This window comes from Parasteatoda tepidariorum, chromosome 2, assembly GCF_043381705.1.
Source record: "Parasteatoda tepidariorum isolate YZ-2023 chromosome 2, CAS_Ptep_4.0, whole genome shotgun sequence".
NCBI classification, from domain to species: Eukaryota; Metazoa; Arthropoda; class Arachnida; order Araneae; family Theridiidae; genus Parasteatoda; species Parasteatoda tepidariorum.
In genome coordinates, this window is record NC_092205.1 from 85842472 (window position 1) to 85861861 (window position 19390).

General features: G+C 30.9%; 1 protein-coding gene across 2 annotated transcripts in view; it reads right to left on the bottom strand.

Moving 5' to 3' along the window:
* LOC107440478 (Na(+)/citrate cotransporter) overlaps window positions 1-19390 on the bottom strand; it is a gene marked incomplete in the record, with an annotated part of 56234 nt that overhangs the window by 17124 nt on the left and 19720 nt on the right. The window contains 4 exon segments of one of the 2 annotated variants that reach the window (XM_043047988.2): window positions 268-408; window positions 3533-3617; window positions 10565-10740; window positions 13194-13309. In XM_043047988.2, coding sequence (XP_042903922.1) covers window positions 268-408; window positions 3533-3617; window positions 10565-10740; window positions 13194-13309 — 518 coding nt within the window. 2 annotated transcript variants of the gene reach the window in all.

Below are 19390 nucleotides of genomic sequence, written 5' to 3' on the forward strand. Positions count from 1 at the left end.
TAATTTTTTTTTCAATATTTAAGCTATTTTTCATTTTAAAGTGCTTCAATTATTTTTAACAAAATCGTAGGTATAAACAATTTAAAATTCAAGTTTTACTTTGAGTTCAAGGTACTCTACTGTGGTCTTTTTGTTTTCCTCTGCAAAAAGCTTTATAACAATAAAAAAAAAACGCAAAAACTCTAATGACTTTTTGTAAGTTAAAAGTTCATAATCATTTTGCTATTTAACTTAATTCAATATTATGTACTTTCTCCCATTGCTTACTTTTCCGTAATAGACTTGACTACTAAGTTAGGTCCTGTGCCCGTCAACGTTCCTGTTCCTCCAATATTGGCAGAATATGCAACACTTAAAAACATGGCTCGCTTTATTACTCCTATCATTTGGCTTTTATGGACAACATTCCTGTAAAAAAAAATTAAACAGTTTTATATATATATGGCTCTATGTTTTCTAATAGATGAAGATCAAGAGAGAAGAGCAGTACAAGAAAGCTGATTCTAAGAAAAAGTCAAAGTTTGTGAATTCTCAGAAGATTGAAATCGTAAAAATACAATAATACACTAATGTTACAAGTATTTCTTTACGTTTTCTAAAAATTTCGAAGCAAAATTTACAATTTTTGATAAAGAAAAAAGAAACTAACTAAGCAAATCGAATTTGGATTTATTTAGTTAGTTTACTCCTCCCCAATCAATACCTTCTCTATAGTATTTCCGCCCTCTACACTATATTTTTGCTAACTCTTCACTATATTTTTTTTTATCTAAGTTGCTTAATCGAATGAAGAGTAGCTTAAAAATCCGACATAATACGTGTTTAAAGCATTAAACGATGATTTCATTTGTAAAGGAACTTCCTGAAATGCGAAAATGTCTAGGATGTCGTGTTAGCTGCTTTGAAATTTTAAATAATTACAATTGCAGTCAAATTCTTAACTTTTTATCCTGGTTTTCTGCTTTAATTATGCTAGATTTCATTCCTAGTGTCACGTAGATTTTCGTGTTTCGATTATTTATATCGACTACAGCACGCCATTGGGCTCTAAATTGTGGAGCCTAAACCTCTATGACCCTTCCTGCCTCACAATGGGCTTGAAATTACTTGCGCTTACTTACTTGATTTACTTTTTTTTATTTTTTATTCTGACTCTTAATATTCTTAACGTTATTAAGTATATCATGACCCATGACGGTTATTTTTTCCAGCACTACTTTAAAATTCAGAGGGAAATGTATTTAAAAGTGAAATACTCCTATTTTGACTTTTTACAAAATTTGGAAATAGGAACTGAATTTTGAAAACTCCTGGCGTGTATACCTCCGCTTATATGTTTACGAGACAAAGTGTGAACGGACTCTCAGACTTTTTTTCATTGCATTTTTTAAATTATTTATTTATATATATTTTTTTATTGAGATATTTATTCAAATGTGCATGTAATTTTACTATTCATAAGAATTATCCGTAGTTTATAAATCTTAAAAGATCGTGAAATTAATATTACAACTTAAGGAGTGAGTGCTGCCATGTTTTCAATGTTATTTCAATTGTTTTAATCTTCCACTAAAGTTTAATGGATTATCAGTACAGTCGAACTCGCTTATAACGAGCACAAAGGGACTGTAACATGTACTCGTTAAATCCGAGTGCTCGTAATAAACGGGTCCTTAAGGCAGGCGTGCAACCAGAAGACGGGGGNATTTCTTAAAGAATAGGTTATTTCTTGCATTGAATCGCTGTATCCAGCCATTGCTTGCAACAAAATTTGATTCTCCAAGTTCCTTATAGCTCGCTAAAACCGGGTCTTGCTCGTTAAAAGCGACTTCTGCTCCATAGACTTAACATTGATCCAACCAAATATCCTCGTTTCCCTCGGTAAGTCCGAGTTCTCGTTAAATCCGAGCTCGTTATAAACGAGTTCGACTGTATGAATGTTAAATAACATAAGTCACACTTTAAACGACCCAAATAGAATAACATTATAGGATGACGTGTTTTTTAAGTTTAAAAATAAATTAAGTAGTAACGCTGTACAGATTAATACAAATTTTATAAGCTAGAGCCACCTGTGTTGTTCTTCATTCAGACATTTATGTGTGCACAGGGTTAGCAATTATCTTGATGTTCCCAATTTTCCTGATTAAAAACACTCTGTCCTTATTTGTCCTGATATGCCACGTTTTGTCCTGAAATTCCTATTTTACTTTTTTTTATTTCAAGTAACACCGATTTTAAAAGAAGCATTTCGTGATTTTTTTTCTCCAGATTACAATGTAGGACATTTAGTATGTTTCTATCCTTTGTTCAGTTTTGTATACATTTATTCTTTATTACGTAAATTATGTACGATTCAGCTTTGAAGTAATTTTTTGTTGTTTTTTAATTGTAAAAATAACCATAATATTTTTCCTTTAAACTAATTTCAATCTATTTTTACATTGAGGAATCTACTTCCAAAGTAAAAAAATTAAGATATAGAGATTTGTCACTGTGCACGTTCACTTGAAATCGTACCTTTTTTTAAAAAGAAATCTTTCTGATTAACTAGGTAGTTACAATCTTAATTTTTTTAAGAACGTCAGATATTGCCCTTTTTTTTAAAATGTTAGGGACAGTTATAGAAATGTGCCAACAGATAGAATGTGCAAAACAATATTTTCAAAGCATCGAATAAGCTTAAAAAAGCTTATAGTTTCACCTTCATAAAAATAGTCCAACATGTGGGGTCTCGTATCAAACAAATATCCTGATTTTCAATAAAATGTTATCCTGATCCATTTATTTGTGTGAAATATTAGGGGTGAGGGTTTTTCGAGCTTTATTATTATTTAAGGGAACGTATACCCATCGTTCCCCGCATTCAAAATCTAAAATAACGCATATAAAATATTTTCAATCGACCCTTCATTTCACTACTTGAAAGTCGGGTGGAAACAATTTTAAAACATTAAACAGGAAAGCACTCAGTCTTTATTGCAGATTTGGATTCATCAGAAAAATACCAAGTTGACCAACAGATCTTTTCATTTTGGTTCACAGATGGTTCTGTATTCGTAAAATGAGAACGTTGTACAGATTGTTTAAATTAAAGATATATCGAGAAATGCAATAAATAAAAGAAAACAGATCGATAAATAAAGATGGAAGATCGATAAATAAAAGAAATACAGCGTGTTTAATATTTTGAAAAACCCTGTATAATGTCACAAAACTTGCCCGCTGAGTATTGTAGTGATCATGAAGCGATTGAAACACTCATTTTCAACAGTCATAGAGCTATAATACAGATTGAGTGCTCTAGCTAGTTGTAAAGGGGAGGAGAAAATTTCGATCGCCAGATTTCACTCTCACAGACGCAAAAGCGAGATTGTAATATTAAAAAAAAAATTAAGTTTGTGAGTCGCTTTAAGAAGGTGATAAATTGGTTTAAAAATTCTATTCTATCGCACTATTTCTTATTAATGAGTTTTATTTTCAAGCTTTTAAGAAAAACTTAAACGTAAAATAAATGAAGAGAAATACTTACTCAGCACTGTTCCGAGAACATTTCGTATCAAGCTCTTTACAATGTGGATCTGTAGGTACCTTATGTTCCACAGATATGACTGAAACTGAAAATAAGGTAAGCTGTAAATCAGATGTTGGAATAGAACATTAATTCAATAGTCCGTTTAACTTCAATAGACCCAGCGTCCAATACATTGAACAACATATTTGGTACAATTTTTATCCCTTAAAAATATTTTTAGATTTTTTGTTCAGTTTTATATCTTTATTAAGTCTTATAGTCTACGTAAGAATATAATTGGGTTTACCCTAGTTGGTCGGAGTTTTTAATTAAATTGAAAAATAAGAAAGGTAGGAAGTTTGATTTTGCACAGTAAAGTGGCATATCTTGTGTGTGGATTTTGCTTTATGATCAAAAGGGAAAGGAATATCGTTTAAAAATATTTTATAATATACGAAAAATGTTAAAAGTTAAAATGTATCATTATGTCGGCCATAATTACACTAGGGAACCATTTTGTTTCTGTTGCATGAGATCTTAGATACTTTCGTATCGCTTATTTAAAATCTGTAATAAATTCCTCCCACCAAGTCACAGTTTCTTTTTTGTTTTTAAAATGAGTCACTTTTAGTCTATTTTTTGTCGAAATGTACAGGCTTAAAAACATATATAACAGGGGGTCAGATGAATGTTGCGCAAACTTCTGGGGGAATTAGGGCACATCAGGATTAAAATCGCATAGGAACCCATGACGGGAAAGGTAGTCATACGCCGCTAGTGGCGCTACCCCTATTATGACCTGTTTCTTCGTGTGTTTTTGTACAGGTCATAATAGGGAAGCGTCTTTAGCAGCGTACTATGACGTTTCAGAGCATGAGTTCCAATGCAATTTTAATTCTGATGATGTGCCCTAACTGTCCTTAAAGCTTCTCGCTATATTTACGTGTCTCTTTCCATACGTAACGTTTCTTAACTTGTATATTTCGACTAAAAATAGACTAAAATTGCCCTTTGAAAAATCTGTAATTGTAGGAGTCAGAATTAATTTCAGGTTTTAAGTCCTCGCATTCGAATTAGAGAAGATCAAGCATTTGTATAATGGAACAAAAAGTTTGTTCCCTAGTGTTATTGATAACTAAAAAAATGTACTTAAGTTTAAGTAATTGATTTTTTTTAATAGATATTTTATCGCTTTTATGAGTTCTCTTTGTTCTAGGCTATACATATCTAAGTAAAAATCGCATTCCCTGTCATTATTTAAAGCGTGGGCCTCTAAACTTTTATACCGTATATCGTACATCTTATATTACAACTACTAACTGAGATATGCGAAATGGTGGGGCAGATAGATATAAATTCTGAATCTAAGTTATGGTGATTGTTTTGTATTTGAATGAATTAGATAAAATATTTAGTCTAATGAGCTTATGAAGGATTTCTATAGGGGCCGTGTAAATATTATGTAAGCATATTTAAGACAATTTGGGACTCCCCCCACCTTGTCATCAAAAATAAGCAAATCACAAACCTCTTCCTATGTTTAAGAAAGTTGCAGTAACCTCCCCCTTAGTTTTTGCTTCAACTTTGACTGTAGTGTAGTAATCAAGTTTTAGGATTAAATTCTAATAAAGATTTTTTTATATATAATTTTGTGTAGAATATACTTAAGAAACTTGTATTTTCCTTTTTTGTTCGAAACTTTTGGCCTTTGAAACTTTATGAAGAATTTTTCTCCCTGAATTCAACTATCATTCCACTACTTTAATTTTTCTATGTGTAATTATTTTTCATTTTGCTCTTTAAGAATATTTCGAAAAAAAGAGGACTTTATGTCTTACGTAAGGGTTGCTTTTACCCCTCTTCCTTTTTTGTCAATGAAAATAAATAGATCATAAATCCCCTCACTCTGTTTGGTGCTTACGTAACATTTGAACGGTTCCATAAAATATTTTTAGAGGAGGTCCCCAAGTTCGAGATTTAGTATGTCAGATAGAGATCAAACTTCGCTAAGATATGAGGCCAAAATGTGTACAAAAAATTTTAAGTTAGGTATATTATTGAGATTTAGTATCAAGAGATTTAATGCTTCTTAATTCTTCACACTTAAATTTTTACACATTTTTTTATACTTAGTAAATGAAGCGGATACTTTATTTTAATTTGAAAATGATAAGAAATTATATAACAGCCTAACAATTGTCGGGTCTTGGGTCTCTTTTGCTTCGTTCTCACTGTTGACAAATTTAGTTCCGCTGAGCTGAATCTTTTACACAAAGTAAAAGTATACAAGAGATTGCTTTATCTCCGCTTAGAACTGCTATTTTTCCATACTAAAAATAACGTTTTAGAACCATTTTTATGTTTTTTTTTTACTGTAAAGATATGCTTCGATGGAAAAAGATATTTTTTTTTACTACAACCCTTACCATAAGAGAGGATGGGGCCCCTTTGTTTTCATAATAACTATTGCCTCAGTGTACGAAGACTTTTTTATTATCTATGAACTTAAAACGTATTTCATAGATTTGAAAATTTTAATTTTCTAGTAGCCAGTGGCCGGTAGATTCTAATAATTTAATAGTCGCTTTTCTTCAAACCTATAATGAGTTGGTAATAGTGATCGATTTCGCTAGGTCCTTTTCATTTTATATCTTATTATCATCATCCGTTATTATCATTTTCATTTTTGCAAACTTATTTTTTTTGCTTGGATTAAATTTAAATTTTTAAAACAAAAATCGAAATAAAAATAATCTAGTTTTAAAGAGTTAATTAAGTAAAAAATACTATAAATATGCAACCAAATTTAGTTAAGCTTACTGACTTTTAAGAACTTTATTAAAAAATATTTGGGGAAGCAAACTACATTTAATGTATATATTGCAACTTGGAACTACATGAATTGTTAAAGAACTCTAGTGAATCCATCAGAAATCTAGTGAATTCATCGGAAATCTAGTGAATCTTTCCATCACAAATTTGTGGATTCTGAAGGATTAAAATTTTAATGAAAGTTCTAATTATAAGATATTATAATGAAAATTCTGTTTTCCAGTCTTTCTACAATTTATTTTAATCATCAAATGAATAAAAAAAATGGGTAAAAATTGTTTATTTAGGTCGTCGTTTTGTATTTTTTTTTGTGTGTGTGATAATTTTCAGATCTAATATTCTATTTGTTAACTGATTCACGAAATTTAGTGATTAAGAAACTAGTTTCGCATTCCAATCTGCAGTTTAACACTTTAAGATATCAATTTGTCACTGAGTCACTTTCCGATTACTAATGAAAGATTTTTGACTGTAATTGAAAAATTGTCAAATGTCACTTATTTCAGTTCTGATAAATTGAAGGCTGATAATAAAATTGGAAAGTGGTTATTCAATTATTACTATTAGGGTGACAGTTTTAGAGTAAAAGGTAAATTGTGATTGTGAAAATATTTCGTCAGCGGACTGTTTTTATTTTGTTTTGATTTATGACATAATGAGATCGGGAAGTTGCACATTTAACAAGGAACTCTCAATTTCCACTTGCTCTCAAAAGTTTTATTTATGTAATAACTTGAAAATATACGGATTTCGTTGTATATTAAATACATATCAGACATTTTATATTGCACTAATTGCTCATTTCATCTTTATCAGGTTTGATTATAGTTCACTTAAAAATATTTGAAAATAGAAGTTTTTCAAAGATATATATCTGGTACAGTAAATTAATCTCGATAAAAACTATATAAAAAAAAGAACAACTTATTATTATGATAAGGAAATTATTTCTCTTTTATTTTGAATAAAAAATAAAACACTAATCGTTGAACTGTAACCTAGATTTCTGATTCATAAATAAGCAAAGCAAATTAAAACATTGTTCAAGGTATGAAATCCTCTTGATTCACAACTCGATGAGTATTTCGTAAGATCCCACATTTCAAGAATTTACTCACCAAATCTCAATGCATAGTAAACTTAGTGAAAAAAAGAATTCTAAAAAAATATCGTTTTCAAATTTGTTGCGCACTGTTTGCTTTTAAATAATCGTACTTCTTATTTCGTATTTTATTTCGCATTCCATATCGGAAATTGTGCACCATGACAAATTATTAGTACATAAATGTTTTGTGAGAATTTAGTTGGATTTTTACAAGCCAAATTGAAATCACTCGTTTGATTTTTAATCAAAATACGTGAGATTTATTGTGGATATTTATTATAACGATGTGTATAATCTCTTACAACACTAATACTCTATAATTTAATATATATATTTATTGAAGAGCTTAGATAAAACATATAAAGTGACTGTTACGAATATGTACTTTTTCGAATTTCAGAAGATCATAGTTAGAATGCATAGAAACATCCGCAAATTGAATTTTTTGTTTATCATTGAGAAACACTATTTTAAAAACTTGGCATTTTTGAAAAGTAGCATAACATAATCATAACATGTTCAAAACCTAAAAATTTGTGCGTCTTTTCAATGTTCTATCACTAAGATTTACATACCTGTTATAATTTTCGAGATACGCTTGCGGATTTCGCAATTTACAACTAGGAGCGCCAAAGTATTGGACAAAATTACTCGCCACAGGCTAGTTTGAAGTATTTTTACCATGTTTTCATAATTTGAAAATCATAAACGATGAAAAAAATTGCTTATATTAATAATTTGGCAAACATTTTTCAAAATATGGCGAACATCAGAGGACTTTAAAATGAAAAACATTTTTAAGAATCAAGCATGAAATAAAGTAATTTTCAGATTATTACGTAATATTCTTAATTCCATAATTATTTCTTAAAAAAATAAAATGCACAGGAGGTGCATTCTCGACAAAAAAAAGTAGCGATCGACAGGGATTGGCAAACAATTTTTAAATTTTTAATTCGTTATATTTAGTCGCCTTGGGGCCATTAATTTTGCCCAAGACGAGAAAGATTAATGCAATTCATTTTATAGCGTGCAATTGTATTAAAACTATAATGAAAACTTTTACCATGCTTTAGTGGAATTATGATTCCGTTCTTGCGTAACTATGAGCATGTTCAACTGAAATTTCGGTGTTCAAGTTTTATCTCATTTAGTTCAACAACTACTTTAAAAGAAACTAACTTAAGTGATCTCTTTTTTTATTACAATGGTAAGTCGAAATAAATATTCACTCAAATCAGTGGCTCCATATTGGTGTTCCGAGTGTTAGAACTTTTTATACAGTTTCTTTTTTTTCTTTTAAACATTTTTTGAAACCTGCAATTACATTATATGCTCGAAAAACCGCCCGTCCTCGGCGGTTAAAAATTCCCCGCGGACAGCAAATTTCTCGAATCCAGCGTACGCGCGGACGGCCATTTTCCTGTTAATGTTCGTGATACATTTTCAATTTTTGTTATCTTACAAGAGTCTAGCGCCTCACTTCCAAAATGACCCTCTAATCTCGAAATACACATGGTGGAATTGATGCTTTCTCTGTCTGGGAGTACTGCAGCGGTTGAAAGGGGCTTTTCAGCAATGAACTTACAAAAAAAAACACATTACTTACTGGTCTTAAACAAGAAGCGTTAAACGGCATTTATGAACATCTACCTAAATGGAAAACCCCTTTCAGATTTTTGTGCAGAAACCTCTCTATATCATTGGCTTGATTGTGGAACTGGCAAACGTCATATTTGATTCATTTAAAAAACGCAGTACCATCGGATAAATTGACATGATAATTGACAGATAACTTAACCTTTGTCGTTTAAATTATTTCATCAAAGAACTAAATTATTTCATAATAGAAATACTAGGTTTTACTATTAGTAACCTAGTATTTCCATTATTACTGTATAATGTAATCCTAGCATTTGTAATCCTAGTAACTACTAATTCATTGTGCAATTTATATAAATGTTTGTAATAAATAAGAGAAAATTATATTTTTATTTATTTAGTAGCGACGGGTTAGTTTCAAAGGAGGACGGGTACATTGTTGGACAAGCCGTCCTCGGGGATGGGTAAAATTTCTGAGTTTTTTCGAGCCCTGTTATATCCAATCAATAATCTATTATTTACTTAGTGCTTCGTTTGCTTTTACGAAATTATTAAAATTGAAATGCCAATAAAAAGAAATGACAATTTTATGTAAATAAATATAATTTTTCTAATATCAATGTATTAAAAAATTACGAAAAGGATAGTAACAAATTGCATCAGTTTTACCAATCGAACTTTTCAAACCAAAATCAAATTACTAAATTCGTAAATAAACTCGTTTTCCTGATAATAGTTTTCGACGTTCATAACAGTTCTTTTTAGTTTTCATTCTTACGAAAATTATAATCCGGCTTATTTTTTTAATTCATTTTCAGATAATATGCACCAGAAACCAATTAATTGCTATACATAGCTTCAGCTCCAGGATTGCAAATTCAACTGTTGGACGTAAACCCTAGTTTAAAATAATCAATGATAAAGAGATGAAAAATTTCATTCCCCTTATTTTACATCCTATTTTATAACCAGCGTTGAACAGCCGACCCAATTCTGAGTTTGAGACTATTACTGCTCAATTATATTCCCGTGTAATTTTGAACCTGACCCAGAAGATAAGAAAACTCTTGGATCAAGCATTGGGGAGCTAGTCTTCGAGGAGGGCTTTTTGATGGAACTAGCTCTCATTTTCCAGCATAGAGAAGAAAACCACGAAAACATTCCACGGCTAGGACATCAAGGGGATTCTAACCAGTGATTTTGTTTACCACAGAAGATATTTCATGTGATCACTATGGTCGGGGTGAGCTGGAAGCAGAATTTCTAAAGAGCAGTGAGCACTGGGATTCGAACCTGGAACACCTCATTGCGATGTGAGATTGCCACCACTGCTCCATTCTTTTTATTAATTATTTTCAAAATAAAGTATTCTTTTATTCGATATGATACGTTCGCAGTTGCCCTTATGTACTTTATTTATAAAGTTAGGCTTCCGCCGAAAGAAAGTACCATAGACGAAAAACTAAATTGTGAACTTAACTAAATTTGCGATAGAAAGCAATCATACAAACATGTTAAATAATTACGATTTCCTGGCATACTTTTCCTGAGGTTGTCATCCTTTGGTGGTTTATCTCCCATTTCTTCCATGACTGCCTCAATTATAGGCACCATAAGAGCTGCAGTTGCTGTATTACTTATCCACATGGATAGAAACATGGATGTGCACATGAAACCGAACATCATCCTACAAAATTAACTGAATTATTGCAAACATTTTAATCAAAATTAATTGAAAGATTTTATGCAATTAAAAATTCAAAATCTGATAAAGGGCAGACATGTTGACAAAATATTTAGTTAAAAAAAGTTCTAAGTTAATCAAGAAATTCAGTCCAACTTCTTCTACAAAATTACTTTTTAAAATTCTTATTTAATTTTCGGCCACAAATGAAAAATGAAATATTTTTCACCAAAGATATTATTTAAAAAATAGTATGAAAAGATAAGTCATAATTGTTTTAGAATTTTAAATTGCATTCATTTTTTTTATTTCATTGCTTTTAAATAAAATTTATTTTTTAAGAAATAACTCATTTACCTTTTAACAAATAAAAAACGAAAATTAAATATCTTTATCATAAAATGTTGCATAATAAGGTAATAGCACGCAATTAAAAGAACCATATTTTTAGTTTCAAGCATTTCATTTTGCATTATAATCAAAATCTAAAACGTAATAATAGAGAATAACATTAAGAAGGGATGACAAATAAATATTATTTTTAAATACCGCCAACTAACGATAAATAAGTGACTAACAAATGTACAGGTTAATACATTAATTTTACGATGATGACAGTCAAATATATTTGTATCTTATTTATTAATAATTATACCATGTGGATTTGATGTTCAATGAGAATGTACGCAACGTTAAGACGGCAGTTATGCTTTTATGATATGTAACGACTTGCCTTTACGTANAGTTAATCATGTTGTTGTAAGTAAGTTGTAAGTTAATTCAGTCCAACTTCATCAACATTACTTTTTAAAATTCTTATTCAATTTTCGGCTACAAATAAAAAGTTAAATAGTTTTCACCATAGACAATATTCAGAAATAGTATGAAAAGATAAGTCTTAACTGTTTTAGAATTTTAAATTGCATTCATTATTTTTATTGCATAATTTTTAAATAAAATTTATTATTTAAGAAATAAATAATTTACCTTTTAACAAATAGAAAACGAAAATTAAATATCTTTATCATGAAATGTTGCATAATAAGGTAATAGCATGCAATTAAAGGAACCATATATTTAGTTTCAAGCATTTCATTTTGCATTATAATCAAAATCTAAAACGCAATAATAGAGAATAACATTAAGAAGGGATGACAAATAAATATTATTTTTAAATACCGCCAACTAACGATAAATAAGTGACTAACAAATGTACAGGTTAATACATTAATTTTACGATGATGACAGTCAAATATATTTGTATCTTATTTATTAATAATTATACCATGTGGATTTGATGTTCAATGAGAATGTACGCAACGTTAAGACGGCAGTTATGCTTTTATGATATGTAACGACTTGCCTTTACGTAAAGTTTTTATTATTTAAAATAGTGGTTTAAATCATAAATAAATATTTATAATTATTCTTTCATAACCGTCGTTGAACAGCCAACCAAATTTTATGGGTTTACAACTACTAATGTTCAACTCCGTATCCTTGTAATTTTGAACCCAATCTAGAAGACAAGGGAACTCCTGGATCGAGTACTGGGAGAAATTTGCTTTCGTGGAGATCTTTTTGATGGAACTAACCCGAATTTGCGTTACATGGAGAGGAAGACCACTAGAAACTGTCACGGTTAGCCTGACGGCAAGGGGACTCTAACCCATGATCCGTCTACCCCTGAGGATATTTCACGTCAGCACTGTGGTCGGTGCAAGCCGGATGGGGAATTCGTAACGACTGGGATTCGAACCCGGTTCGCCTCATTGGAAGGCGAACTCTCTATCCTCTGAACCATCGCTGCTATTATAATTATCATTATAATAAAAAATATTTATTTTGCTGATTTCACAACCTAGTAATATTTGTAAACAATGCGCATATATTTTAAATGAAAACTAATAGCAGTTCGCTCGCAGAATTTAAACGCATAAAAGACAAATTTGCATGAAAAAAAGTATGAAAAATGGCTTAAATATGTGACAAAGAAAGAAAACGGTCTTAAATGGATTATAGTATTTATTACTATAAATTTCCTTCAAAGTAATTAAAATAGATTTTTTGTTTATATGTATAATCCCAACAAACTGAAGTGGAAAGAAATAACTTTTTTTTCTCCAATCCCCACTGAATTGTTCACATTCGTCAATTCAGACATATTAGGTTGTATATTTGTCCACTCTTTCAGGGGCACTATATTAGGTAGGCCAACGTTGCTCCCAGAGTAAGGACAGATAGTACAAAGAATGAATGAACCTCCATGCCTTTTCTGGGATTCATACCCAGAACCTTTCTGGTGCAAAGTCAGTTCCCTGACCCCAACACAGTCCAATTGGTATTAAAAACCACTCCCATAAGTTCTTAAAGCAATGGAAGTTTTTATTATCAAGTACATTAGTTGTTTACCTACTGTAAAAATCAATTAGAAGAAAATGAATTAAAACTCTTACCACGATGCTGTTGGCCCAACCCAATTTAATACTGTCAGAGCTATTCTCTTGTGTAGGTTGCATTCTTCAATTGCGACAGCCATGAAAAGGCCTCCAACAAACATCATATTTGTACCCTAGACATTCAAATAAAAATTATTGCTTTGACAAATATTTTACATATTATAACGTATTTAATTCTCTTAAGTTAACTAACTAGATGAATACCCGTTCCTTGTACAGAGTAAAAAATAATCTATATACGTATATATTATAAAATAAAGAATTTGTGTGTGCGTTTCTGATTTCGGGAATACCGTAGACTCTATAAATAAGACATTCAACAAGTAGCCAAATGAGTACATTTATTAACAAATTACGAAGCTCATCATTCATTAAATCGCCATTCATTCAATCTTTATTCATTCAGCAATCATTAGGCTTATTTAAAAACTGGAATTTTCTCATTGATTTAGCGGAAACCATTACTTAAATTTTTTAAGTAATTGGTACTTGCAGATCAAAAAGAAATGGTGATTATGCCGAACCATGCAATTTAAATCAGATTTAATTGGATACATATAAGTGACGTCACGTGTATATGTGGAGCCTGCTTGGCTTCTAATTTAACAAGTGCCTCACTTTTTTTTTTTGCTCATCTAATCAAAATGTAAAATAATCATCTTAAAAGTTATATTTTAAGAAAAAAAATGCTGCCATTATGACCACTAACCCAAAGAATTTTCTCCGCCCGCTTATGCATTAGAATGCACCAACAATTGAATGAAATGGGATGAAATTTGCGTATTTTTTGAGATACATTTAAGAAATATATCAATAGTAAAATGCTATTTATAAATCTTTGAGTTGTATTAGGTCAAAGTATATATATATATGTATATATATATATAATAAAAATAATAAATATGAATATAACTTGAATGAGACAGATAGTATATTATATAAATTTATTGACTATCTATTTTGTCATCAACCCATTTTCGTGCCAAAGGTGTGTAAACACACAATTTTAATAAATAATTCTTTCTTAACACCGTGGCGAATATTTTTCAATACTTTTATTTTTCTGCTGTTTTTAAGGGTTCTGAAGACATCTTTAAAATATTAGTAATTCAATTGGAGTAAATACTTTCTGTAGAGAAATTTTCATTACAGGCTAGTTTTTTAACTTCAAGCCATTCTTGAAAAAGTCTAATTTTTGAAACTATAATTATTCTACTTGAGATTTATTATATATTTTTATAATGGGTTAAAGTTGTAAGTTCAGAAAATAAAATTTAAAACATTCAAATATCATTAAAAAAAATTAAAATTTTTTGATTCAAATTTAATTTTTGTTAACGCACCATTGATCGAATGCATGAGAAATAGGCAAAATTTGAATGCCCACTTTTTATGCAAGGTTTCAGAATTTTATTGAAAATTTAGAGTGATTTCTTGGAAATTTACTTAATAGATGGCATCTCTAGTTTTCTGTAACCGATTTGAAAAGATTTTTAGGTGTACTAATTCTTTCTGGATACCATACACTTCCTCATATCAATATGCACTGGTCTTTAGATGATGATAAAGGACTGCCAATAATTTCAGAAGTACATGAGTCAAATCAGATTTAAAAGCATAAAGCAAACTAGTAATTTGTTGTGTAACTCTAGTCTTAATAAAACACAAATTTGCTAAGCTACGCCCAGTTTTTATGCATATAAATCAAAAGTATCTGCAATTTGGAATATTTTCGCAACATTTGTCGAAGAGATGGTGCCTTATTTTGGAAGGCATTTGTCAAAAATGTTTATAAATTGGAAACCCGTAAGGTTTGTATTTAAATTTTGGTGTTTGTGCTTGTCTTACGGATACCTTTGCCAATTCAATCCCTATGGCTGATGCTAACATTGATCAACAAAATATGCCACTAGGAACAAGCGTTCTGAAGTAACTAGCTTTGTTTCAAAACCTGAGGTGCACGAAATTTATTTTGATAACTTTTTCTCTTCCTGTTATTTATTCTAAATTTTGAAAGAAAAGGTTTTCTTTGCATCTGGCAGCAAAATATGAAGAAAAAAACATGGTTCATACAATTTTGCAATCAACAAGGATGCAAAAACATATACAATAAAATGGAACGATAATGTTGTCTGTGGTAACGATTGCTACTAATAATGGTACCATTTCGCTCCTTATAAATGCTCAACGATACATCCGCAAAGAAGTGATTTCACAACCCAATGTTATTTCGGATTATAATAAGTATATAGAAGGTGTAGATCTACATGACGATGCCATAGCTAATTACCGCATCAAGATCCAAGGTAATAAATAGTGGTGGCCATNTGATATATATCACCACATAACCACATCTTTCTTCCTGAAAATCAAATCATGAAAAGAAACGTAATTGATACATATAACCACATCCTGCTTCCTAAATATCAAATCAGAAAAAGAATAAACATAGTTGATATATATCACCACATAACCACATCTTTCTTCCTGAAAATCAAATCATGAAAAGAAACATAATTGATACATATAATCACATCTTGCTTCCTAAAAACCAAATCCTGAAAAGAACCGTAATTGATACATATAACCACATCTTGCTTCCTAAAAATAAAATCAGAAAAAGAATAAACATAGTTGATATATATCACCACATAACCACATCTTTCTTTCTGAAAATCAAATCATGAAAAGAAACATAATTGATGCATATAATCACATCTTGCTTCCTAAAAATCAAATCATGAAAAGAAACATAATAGATACATTTAACCACATCTTGCTTCCTAAAAATCAAATCATGAAAAGAAACGTAATTGATACATATAACCACATCTTGCTTCCTAAAAATCAAATCATGAAAAGAATTAACAAAGATGCTATATATCACCACATAACCACATCTTTCTTTCTGAAAATTAAATCATGGAAAGAAACATAATTAATATGTATAACCACATCCTAAAATCAAATCATATAGCGAAACATAATTCATATATATCACCACATAACCGCATCTTGCGTCCTAAAAAATCAAATCGTAAAAAGAATTAACATAGTTTATATATCCAGGGGTTTCCAACTTACAAGAGACCGGGGGCCGCAATTAAAAACACCAGTCAAATGGCGGTCCGCAACTTAGTCAACATTTTATAGAGGACTCTTTTATGTTTGAAGGAACACTAAGTATTACTATTTCAATTTTTGTTACTTCATAACTGCAAAAGATAATTCTTTTGGAAAAACAAGCAAACGAAGAAAAAAAAAAAAAACGTATTTGTAATATTACTATACCATCCTATATTTGTAAAAACATTCATTATTTTTATTGTTTTTAGCTTTGATGAATTTAAATCAATTAAAACATAAATATTGTCTGAAATGCTGAAGTGGACATTTACCTATCTCCCCACCCTAACGACGACATAATATTAAGTAAACATTTGCAAGGAATAAATAAATTCCGAGCGAGCAAGTGTGCATACGAAATTTGTCGCCAAACTCATACAAACACCAGCCAACAGCCACCATCTCCCTTCCCCCAAACAGTGACGTCATTTTCGACCAATAGCGTGATCCGGCCCAAGTGAGAATTAATCGCTCGTAAATTTTCTAAACGAATTCTCATTTTAGCCGGGCGGTTTTGCTCATTTCAGCATCACGCACTAACTTACAGATAAGAGAAAGGTGCTAACAGTGAGGTGACAAAATCCTTATCTACCTTCCCAAAATTTCGCTGCTCTGGATGCATTTGAAAGCGATCTATTCCAGTAATCGCTAATAGCTTGTCGGCTTTCCTGTCGCATAAGTAGTAAATAAGGTATCATAACGATTATTTTATATGAATCAAGTACTTTCTGTTCATACAGAAACAAGTAGTTTCTTATTAAGGGCAGAAAAAACATTCAAACTTGTTACACGGTGAGATTTGTAGAAAATGTTTGGGAAAATAAGTCTCGATCTTTATTATTTTATTTTGGGATAATAAAAGAAACAAGTTAGTTACTAGATTGATTTTTAAATACACTAACTAACACTCTTGCTTACTAAGTTTGCAAAAGGTTTTTCTTACGTAATAATTTATGAACTTAATCACATTGCCTGTTTGTCCAAGGACACTCAAAGCAGTTATATAAATAGCATATAGTTCGCTAAAAAGGCTTATTTCATGAGACGACAGAGCCTTCAAAAAATAATCTTAATACAAGGCGACTCAAAGAAGTATGCAGTTTCAATTCACTATGAACCAAGAACAATGTTAAGATATTATTATATGTTACCTACAACAGAATCGCAAGTTTTGTTCGAGACAGTCACAGGTGTTCCATGTGTAACCCCTTCCTCACGACACGCATCGAACCGATAATCCATTTCTGCCGAAACGCGTATTAAAGTATCTGAATCAAGTCCATCGATAGTTATCAATTCCGCTTCATTTTTATCGATCAAGTAACATTCCACGACAGTGGAAAGGTAAACAAGCAAACTGTTGATTTGGAGAACAGGAAGTCTCAAATTCGAAGAGCAGTACATGCGAAATTCCTTTCTGGTGATTGTGTTTTGTTATTCAGTGCAGTGTCCACAGCGAATGCTTTCAGCTCATTTTTTTTTCAAGAGCAAACTGCCACGGCAACCACTTTGATTGATGCCACAGTTGCAGTAAGACGAAATTGAAAAGTTCTTTCTCCAATTAAATGGTGCACCAAAAACACAGGTCGACCTACGTTCAAAATTAGCTTGATGAAATCTCCGTTCCCGATTTGATTGGACGAGCAATGGATTACAACATGCCACTTACCCAAAGGCCACCCAGAAGTCTTGACCAAACGCCTTTTTATTTTATATCCGTCGTTGAACAGCAGACCCAATTTTGAATTTATGACTACTAACGTTCAGCTCAGTAGTCTCGTAATTTTGCACCAATCCAGGAGACACTCTTGGACATGGGCCCAGTGCCCTACCAACCAGGCTATCCCACGTAATTACTTTTCTACAGGAGTGCGTAGGGAGTAAATGGGGGAGGTAAAAAACGTATTGTTTGTCTAGCGAAGGAACTCCCTTCCTCACAAAATTTAAGGCCGTTTGCTGCTATGGAAGCAAAAAAGCATATTTCAAACAGGGGAGTTTCTCTCTCCTGATTCCCTTTCTCACGCCAGCTTGAACCAAAATCTGTCAAATATTCACCCAACACTTCTCTTTGAAATAGTTATGCCTCGTAACCATAGTTACAGCCACTGCTAAAGACAAATGGCGGGGGGAGTACTTTCCGTAGACAGACTATACTTCCCTTTCTTTCCTGCTCATCTAACGGAATCTTAGACAGCGTATCACAGCAACTATCAATGGACTTGATTCAAATATCTTAACAGATAGGGCGAAAATGGATTACCAGTTATTATGTGTGTCATATGATTCACACATAGAACATTTTTAACTGCCTTTAACAAAACTTAAAATAATGCCATACGATTATGTTTTGAGTAACATATAATACCTTACATTCTTCTCTATTTATAGAGCATTGAAACTGTACGCTTAATGAATCTACCATGTATATTTCACCCTGTGTTTTGTGAATATAACTTTAAAAAAAATGGTTTTTAAAGCAGTTTCCAGAAAAATATTTTTGTTTTAAACATAGTAATTATGCCATGCATTATTTCATCAGTGCACCACAATAATTAATTTATATTAGTCGGACAATAATCATTTATATTCTTGCTCTAAACATGCTTGAAACAAACTAAAAATTTTATTTAAAGAAAGTGTGATTTTATTTTACGATACTCAAATACCTTCTTTAGGGCAATTATGACTAAATCATCTATTTGCAGATTTTTACTTAAAATAAAAATAAAAGTATTTTCACTCTACAAAACCATTTTAGTTTCGCCTCTAATCCCAATTCGAGTAGAAGTTATGCGAATTAAAATGAAAAAAAAAATTTTTTATTAATCGTATAGACAGAGGTAGACCTGTTGTCTGTTTAAACTCATATTTCGAGTTTAAGCAGCAGGTCTTGCTCTCATTTCCTTGAATTTTCTTGATATTTCGTCCATTTTTAAATGTGATATATTTTATTCCGCCAGTTCCATTTACTTGAAAGTTCGCAGAATTTTTCTTTTCGTATGTATACTAGGGAATAGACTTTGTACTCAATGATTAGTTTTTTATTTAATATAATACACTATTTCAAT